This window comes from Arachis stenosperma, chromosome 3 (genome assembly GCF_014773155.1).
Source record: "Arachis stenosperma cultivar V10309 chromosome 3, arast.V10309.gnm1.PFL2, whole genome shotgun sequence".
Lineage (NCBI taxonomy): Eukaryota > Viridiplantae > Streptophyta > Magnoliopsida > Fabales > Fabaceae > Arachis > Arachis stenosperma.
Window position 1 is genome coordinate 63,972,654 of NC_080379.1, and position 8,402 is coordinate 63,981,055.

General features: G+C 34.4%; 2 protein-coding genes across 2 annotated transcripts; both read right to left on the reverse strand.

Moving 5' to 3' along the window:
- Window positions 1-207: 207 nt before the first annotated feature.
- On the reverse strand, window positions 208-3,018 carry LOC130966204 (putative pectinesterase/pectinesterase inhibitor 45). The gene is made up of 3 exons (XM_057890984.1): window positions 2,072-3,018; window positions 1,653-1,813; window positions 208-899 (listed from the first exon to the last, which is right to left on the reverse strand). The coding sequence occupies exons 1-3, from the start codon at window positions 3,016-3,018 to the stop codon at window positions 208-210; spliced, it is 1,800 nt and encodes a 599-aa protein (XP_057746967.1).
- A 669-nt stretch (window positions 3,019-3,687) lies between these two features.
- LOC130967817 (probable pectinesterase/pectinesterase inhibitor 12) lies at window positions 3,688-7,536 on the reverse strand. The gene is made up of 2 exons (XM_057892839.1): window positions 6,554-7,536; window positions 3,688-4,660 (listed from the first exon to the last, which is right to left on the reverse strand). The coding sequence occupies exons 1-2, from the start codon at window positions 7,461-7,463 to the stop codon at window positions 3,954-3,956; spliced, it is 1,617 nt and encodes a 538-aa protein (XP_057748822.1). The 5' UTR covers window positions 7,464-7,536; the 3' UTR covers window positions 3,688-3,953.
- Between the last annotated feature and the right edge of the window lie 866 nt (window positions 7,537-8,402).

An 8,402-nucleotide genomic window follows, 5' to 3' on the forward strand; every position in this document is an offset into this window, starting at 1 on the left:
CCCAACCAAATTAAAGTTGGTTCAAAACCAAAAAACAATCAAATTGAGCAACTTCAGTTGCATGGAGCCTTAGATTTCCCCACACTGCGGAACAAAACGTGGCACAACATGAGAGCACCAAACTCTACTGGCTCTTCAACAAAGAACCACAAGACATAGACCGATATTAACAGAGAGCACAAGCATAGAATTATATGACTAAACCCCTCAATTGTACAAGCCATATTGAGTTGGTACGCCTCTACCACTAAACCATGCTCCATCCAAGAAAGTTCCTACAGTGAACTTGCTAGCCTCATCCCTGCTAAGGACTTTGCGGCCAACCCAGTTGACCCTGGCATTGGTGCTGGCACCAGGTCCTGTGTTGTTGAACTCACCATAGAATAGTGTCTTGAGTGCAAAGTCGCCTTCCCAAGGTAGCCACCCATCAGGGTGAATTACATCGCCAATATCGGATTCCATTACAATGGTTCTCGAGTACTCCTTCCATGGCCTCCCAAGATAGCTCCTGATCTTGTCCTTATCCGGAGCTAGCTTGTCGTCCGCTTTGATCTCACACTTTTGCAGAACGAAGCCAGTTGTCTCCTTTTGGTCGTACCTGCCTTGAGCAGTTACGATGTTTTGTTGATTGTCCATTGGTTTTCTAAGTGTCATGATGCAGTTCTGGAAGATGGCGGCTGCGTCGCCAAAGATGAAATCGACGGTGCCGGAAATGACACAGCTCCGGTAGAATTGGCGGTGGGTTTGGGCGTATAGCGTGTCTTGGTAGCCCTCGAAGCGACAGTTAACGAACATTGCACGGTCTGCTTGAACTCTGGCTGCCACCGCTTGATGCTTCTCCGGCCCAGCAGTGTTTCTAAATCCCATTGCTTTGCCCAAGAACCCATTTCCAAGCACCACTGCAGTATCAAAAACCGAATTAATTTTAAATTAGCTATATATACAAGATGTCGCAAAATATTTCATGTTATTAGGAAATAATTATTTATACACCAATATATTTTGGACATTTAATCTATAACCATTCATTGGAGTGCCGTCCTATTCATTTTTATTCATTGCATATTTTGAAGTCTTAAATTTAATAAGAATCTCAAATAAGCATCAAAGTAAGTGTATAAGTATCAATATATACATTATTATTAGAAAGAGAATCTTGCTAGGAGCCGATGGAGTATCTTAAATTTAATAAAATGTTATTTGTATTTTACTACTTTTAGTAGATTCTTCAATTTGGACTTATTTTCTCTCATTTTGATTTTTCTCTTTTATTTCTCTTTCTCTTGTTACTGGCGTTTTAATGTGCTTGTTGAGACTATATATATACATAGATAGGGTATATGGTGTTTATAAGTATGGCGAGTTGGCGACTACGATGATTAAACAATTTTAGCAATATTTTGTATTGTTAAATTTAAAGTCACATTTTTTATATTTAGGAATTTTTTATTATTAATTGTTAAATTAAAAAAATTAAGTGTTTTTAAAGTTAAAAAACCACTATAATCACGGTAACTATACGTATTATAACAAGCACCTTATTTTATTATTATTATTATTATTATTATTATTATTATTATTATTATTATTAACTTAAGAGGCACTTGTAGTAACAGGCACATTTAGCATAAGAGCATATAGCTTATACATACCAAAGGTTGCAGTTTGGAAAGTCCTAACTCCATCTACAAAATTTTTGCTGCCAGTGATGATGCTCTTTTGTGATCCATCACCATACATGGTCATGTTTTCCATTTTCTTTGTAACTGTCACTGTCTCCTCGTATATTCCTTCTTTAACATAAACTACGTAGCTGCATGTTCAGAATTGAAAATATATGCTCGTATGAACAACAATTAAAAATAACAATTCAAAAAAGGAAAAATAATAAGAAAACTTACCCACAGTTTTCTCCATTAAAATTGATAACTAAAAAATATTAAACAACTTAATATGTTTAACTAAATTTTTATCTACCAACTACCATTTTCAACTTTCAATTTGACGTCAAAGCAGCTGCACATAAGTCTTCACGAAAAAAAAAAACAGACTAAGTGAAAAATCAACATACCGTCCATCATATTTTTCTGGAATGGCTGCCAAGGCTTCGGAGACAGTTTTGAAGTTGCCGCTGCCATCTTTTGCCACAGTTACGTTCGGCGTGGGTTTGTCATCCGCCGCCTTCAGAATCCTCCGATCCTCGCTGTTGACCCAAGAAGGAGTAGCGCTGCCGTTTTTCTCCGAAAGCAAGTGGCGAGTCAAAACTGATTGCACGGCAGAAAGAACTGTCGACACTGCAGTTACAATAGAAAGCGAATTGCTAACAAATTCTTGAGAATCCTTAAAGACATCCTTAAGTTGTGTCTTCAATTCCCCTTCGGGGAAGCCATCAATGCAGGTTTGGTGGTAAGAGATAGCTGCACTCAGCCAGTTGTTGAGATCAGGGGATTTTGTAGAAAGCTTCTTCAGATCATCAGCGGTGATTTCGGAGATGGAGAAGCCGAGTTCTTCCTTGGCGTCGTCAAAAAGCTGCTTGCAATCTTCATACGCTCCTTTGTCCATTTCGGATTCAAATTTCATGGAGGTGGTTTTGTTGAAGGCCTTTCCAACCTCGTCCTGAGCTAGTTTGATGGAGTATTTAAGCAGATCTTTTGGTTGTGCGTTGGGGTCATTCTTAACAGCATCGCCAAGGGAGCTTTCGCATTTGTCCTTATATTCTGCAGCTTCGCATATTACTTTCACAATCTTCGATGAAGCTTCCAATGCTTTGGTATTGGTGGAGGCCGAGGCGGAAGCAGAGGTGGTGGTAGGCTGGTGACTCGGCTTGGACGGTGACTTGCCGTGGTCACTCCCACCTCCACCGGAGGACTTGGAATTGAGTCCAAAATAGGCCGCAGCGCCTATGATGCATACAAGAAGAATGGTAGATACTAGACCGATGAGGATTCTCTTCTGGATCTTTTTTCTCCTCTCCTGTCGTCTCCGTTCGTTTATGATATCGAAATCTTGGAATGCCATTGTCGGAATTGTTGGTAGTCCAGGTCTAAGGCAGAGGGAGGCTCTGCCTTAGGTTCAAGCCAAGAAGGAGAAGGTGAGAGAGGGATAGTGAGTGGAAGAGAAGCAAGCAGGGTTTAATTTTAGGCCTTCCTTGTTCATGTTTCATTGTTTGAGCCATTTTGGAACCTCACTAGCATTTGTTTGAAGGGAGAGTAGGAAGGTCTGGATGAGAGACATTTCAGGCATTGCTATTTTCAAGTGTTTGGTTTAGGGCTCTTCATTTGCAGCCTTATTTTCTTTCCCCCTTATGACCAACTTAGAAAACGCTTCCCTCCAATTTTCTAAGGGTGAAACTGTTTCTTGTTAATGATGTATAGAATTTTGTTAAATTAAGTGTGCTTAGTAAATTTTAACACAAATATTATTCAATCATCATTATTTTAATAGTTAACTATATGTAAACTGGTTGTCATAAAATTTTCTAATTTTTCCCATTGTATTAATTGTTATGTTTTGTTATAAACACCAGTATATTTAAAATAATCACATTTGCCATGTCGCCATTTAAATACTTCCTAAAAATTTAGTAACTAATTCAAAAATATTTTGTGTATACCACAAAATCAACTATTATTGGACACCATAAAAAAATTATATATTTCCTATTTTTGATATTTATACAGTGGTTGAAGAAGCGGGGGCTTGGTGTTGTTGAAAAACTGCCATGTAAAACCTTTATCTTCTTGATCATAAGGCCCTGCATTCACATTAGAATTTGCAACCAAGAAAGGACTCTACATAATGTATTTAATATTGAAACTTTTATTATTGTACATTGATTACTCTTCTAGCAACTTCTTTAATGCCCTATTCAGGTAGATCACCAAGGATCGGACACAGTAGTGACATTAGCAAAAAGTGAAACAAAATAAAGCTACATTAGTTTCACTATTTGCTTAAATACCATCATCATAAGGAAAAGAAGTAGACCCAAGCCAAGCATCACCAGTGATGAACTCTGAAACCGTGAAGTTATAGGCATCATTGTAATTCATCACATGGTAGCCAACCCAATTTACACGTCCATTTGTTCTTGAACCAGGTCCATAATTCTCAAACTCTCCATAATACAAAGTATCCAAGCCTTGATCATCATCACTATTAGACCATTTTGACCAACCCTTTGGGTCAATGAAGTCATCAATGTATGATTCAAGATAAACAACTCTTGAATAAACCCTCCATGGCCTACCAAGGTAGCTCTTAATGGTAGTGCTAGAGTTTGAAGCTGCATACAAATCAGTTGTGGCTATAATTGAGCAGTTTTGGATCGAGATTCCGGTGTCCTCGTCCGGCGTATCTCTCGATTGTGCCGTTATCACAGTGAATTGGCCAGGCAATGGCTTTCTTGAAACAATGTTACATTCTTGTAGGACTACGGCGGCGTTACCGAATATGAAATCTATGGTTCCGTAAATGTCGCATTCTCTGTAGAATTGTCTGAAGGAGTGAACATAGAGCGTGTCTTGGTAACCATAAATGGAACACCGGTAGAAAGCGGTTAAATCTGCGTTTACTCTTAATGCAACTGCTTGACGCTTCTCAGGACCTGCACTGTTCTCAAAAGCTATGTCACGTGCTAGAAAGCCATCACCAGATACAGCTGGAAAAGGAGAAACAAGAGCAAATGTATAATCAGTCAATTTGCCATTTTATTTTGTTGCTTAATTCTATGACAAAAATAAGAGAGAAATTGCCTAACAAGAAGCACAAAATACAATGTTTTCTCTTATCTTCTGCTATGCTTCCACTATCCATTGTGCTTCCAGTAATAAAATACATTGTTCACTTTGCAAACTCAGTATATGCATAGCCATAGTTAAATGCATCTTGATGTAAAATAAAAATGTTAGGTGGATATAAAAATCAGTTATCAAATAGTTACTATTTATTTATATAGAAATATATACGTTATTTAATTCAGTTTTAATATATATTTTTTATATAAATAAATAATTTGTTATCTGTTTACATGTAACATGATTAGATATAAAATTATACATAGTTTTAAAACTAAAGGAGTAACAAATAAATTGCACTTAGATAATGCCAGTAAGTCAGTAACCTTTGAAGTTACCAATTGGAGCCATTAATTTTCATAAGATGATTCATTAAATTCAAAAACATGTCCAATCCAGTAACTTTTTTCTCTTATTGTTCTACTATGTGTCTCTGCTATCAAGAACAAATCAATTGCACGGAATACGGAATTAGTGCCAGTAACCAAAGATAAAGAAAAACCTGTGACTCTTCTTAAAGCATCCGGCACTAGCAGAATATTTTATGATGAAAATTTTATACATTTTTTATATATTTTTTAATATATCTTTTACTATTTATATAAAACATATCAATACAAATAGAGAAGATAAAAAAGATTTATCTTTTATATAATAAGAAAACAAATTTATACCAACATCATTTCTCATATTTTCTTCCCGAACAAGATTAAAATTATTGACGAAAAGTACCACATAATATACATTCACATAAGTTTTCATAATAAAGGAACACACGAATGAGGCCTGAATAGTGAATACATACCACTAACAAATAACAGCTACAGTCTACAATCACAATCACCAGTGAAGATGACCCATTAATTATTCATACAAAATATATCGATTTAGATAATTTAGTCTTAAGATATTAAAAAAAATTATAGGGCATAAGCACTCTATCGCGTTTTTTGCTTTTTTTTTTTTTTTTTTGAGAAGGTCGCAGAAGCCAACATAACACAGTCAACATTATAATTAATATTCAACATAACATAAGAAAAAAATATTTAAAATTCTTAAAAATAAGAATATAAAACATTTAATTAAAAAAAATTCAAAATCTAACTTAGTAAAAGTTCATTTTCTATAAGTTTTCTTAGCCTGGTCTTATTTGTTAACCTACTATAATGTTAGCTTATATTAATTTCCTAGCATTACTTTAGTTTCTAATAGATTTTTTTCTTCGACATTCATTGCCGATGAGAAAATCACCTAAAAAGGTTCCACAAGAACAGAATTGTTGGTCAAGAAACCATCCCAATATACATTTCTAGGATTCGAATTCCTTGTTTAATGTTTAAGAGAGAGAGTTGAATGACAACGCTGCTACACCTCTTGGTTTTCTAATAGATAATATTGTATTTAAAATTGAAGAAGTAAACTAGAAACATAAATTACGAAAAAATTATACGTGCACATTAAAAGTCAGCCATCATACAATTATTCGTACAAAATACATATCGAAATATAAAATATATATTAAAAATAAATTAAATAATATATATATTTAATTACAATTAAATGTTAATGATCTAAGGAAATTACTAGAATCTATTAACTTATTATGTACTATAATTTAAGTTGTGAAATTATATGATCTAATAGATATAATTAAAATTGTAATATTAAAAAAAATTAAGAATTAAATCCAAATTTGTTTTACAAAATCTGAATGATAGAGAGGACAAAGCAAAGAAAAATGGATACAAAGACTTCACCTAGAGTTGCAGATCTGAAAGTGGTCCATCCATCACCAGCACTTCTGCTACCAGTAATGACAGTGACGTCACTTCCATCTCCAACAAGAACAATGTTAGGCTTACAACTTGGGATCTCAACATTTTCCTCATAAACCCCTTCTTTCACATAGATTACCGTCCTCACATAGCTGTTATTGGGAGCAAAGTTTATTGCATCAGAGACAGTGCTGAAGTTCCCTGTTCCATCTTTCGCCACAACAATCACCTCGTTTGGATCATACTGCTCCCCATCTTCCAAGCTTTTCTTCATGAATCCGCCATCGTTGTCGTCATTTCCTGGATTAGAAAGCATTGAGAGGGAATTACTCACGTGCTTGTAAGTGTTAATAACGGAGTTTACCAGTTTTTGTTTCATGGTTCCGGAAGCAGAGTCTAGGCCTTCTAGACAAGTGTTCTTGTTTGTGAGTGCTGCACTGAGGAAGGTTCTAGCATCACGCAATTTTCTTGAGTTCTGGGAGTTACGAACCCCGGAGAGTGATCTCTTTAGAGATGTTAAAGTTGATTGGTGAAGCTCCTTGCAGTCTTGGATTGAACCCTTTTGTTTCTCTCTGATGTTTGAGTTTGAGGCACCAACGCTTTGGAAAAGTGTTGATAGCTTTGTGGCTTCGGAAATTGCGACTTGTAGGGAGTGAAGGAGGTAGGTAATGATGTTTGGACTTATGTTTATTGAGATTGAAAGCTTCAGTGATTCGAAGCATGTTTCTGGGTAAGGGGTGGTTTTGCAGAAAGATCTTAAGGAAGAAAGGTTGGTGTGAAATAGTGTTGAGGAATTTGAAGAGTTAACAGCAGCATAAGCATGTGATGAGGAGAAGAATAAAAAGAGTGTGAGAGAAAAGAGGAAGGTGAGTTTATGAGAGGTGGAAGCCATGGAATAATGATGTTCAAGGAACGAGCTCGTGAATGATGAGAAGGAAGCAGAGTATCTGAATCCCTTTAAATAATTGGTGACAGTGAATACTGAACAGAATCTAAAGCAACACGGGCTTTGAACTTCATGTGTTTGATTATACATATACGACAATGGCATTAAATCAAATAGCTAAACACACGGACAATAATGTCATGGACTTTTGTAGTTTGAAAAAGTATAAGTAGATAACGAGAATATTAAATAATAGAAAAAGTATAGGTAATTAATAATATTGATGAACAATGAATATATGAGATGTTTATTTTATTTAAATGTGCAAATGATTATTTTAATATTAAAATTTAGATAAATAATTTAGAGGTGTAATATGTTTTTATTTTATTGGTGGTTATTTATATTATTCAAAAAAGTCATTAGTTACCTATTATAACCCTAAATAATATAAATAATAAATATGTTAGATGTTCAATTTCATAAATATACAAGTGATTATATTTATTATTTTTAATTAGATTATTATTTCTTTTAATTTAGTTTACTTTTGTACAATTAATAATGAGTACATATTCAATTTATTAGGTGTGCAGATAATTATTCTAATAATAAAATTTAAAAAATAATTTAAAAATAGAATATTTTTTTACTTTATTCGAGTGGAGTGTTTTTTTATACCTCTTTTTTTTTCTTTATATTTTCTTGGTGGAGTGAAGATATTTGTTGTTAAAAGGTTGGTTTAGGTGTTTTCCAAGTCCCAACACTATATATAATATAAGAGTGAGAGTTAAGGTATTATATTAAGCTTCACCAATCATAATATAGGTAATAATCCTATGAATGAGAACTAGAGTAAATATTTTGCAAGAGATAATGTTAACTTAATACAGACAATTTTTTTGTTTGAAATATTTGATAACCAAAAAAATTAGTCAAAAATAG

Coding starts and splice junctions, on each gene's coding strand:
- LOC130966204 (XM_057890984.1), bottom strand. CDS start 3,018: ATGGCATTCCAAGATTTCGATATCATAAACGAACGGAGACGACAGGAG. Junction 1,814..2,071: donor CCAGAAAAATATGATGGACG/GTATGTTGATTT, acceptor CTGAACATGCAG/CTACGTAGTTTATGTTAAAG. Junction 900..1,652: donor TTTCCAAACTGCAACCTTTG/GTATGTATAAGC, acceptor TTGATACTGCAG/TGGTGCTTGGAAATGGGTTC.
- LOC130967817 (XM_057892839.1), bottom strand. CDS start 7,463: ATGGCTTCCACCTCTCATAAACTCACCTTCCTCTTTTCTCTCACACTC. Junction 4,661..6,553: donor TTTCAGATCTGCAACTCTAG/GTGAAGTCTTTG, acceptor CTCCTTTTCCAG/CTGTATCTGGTGATGGCTTT.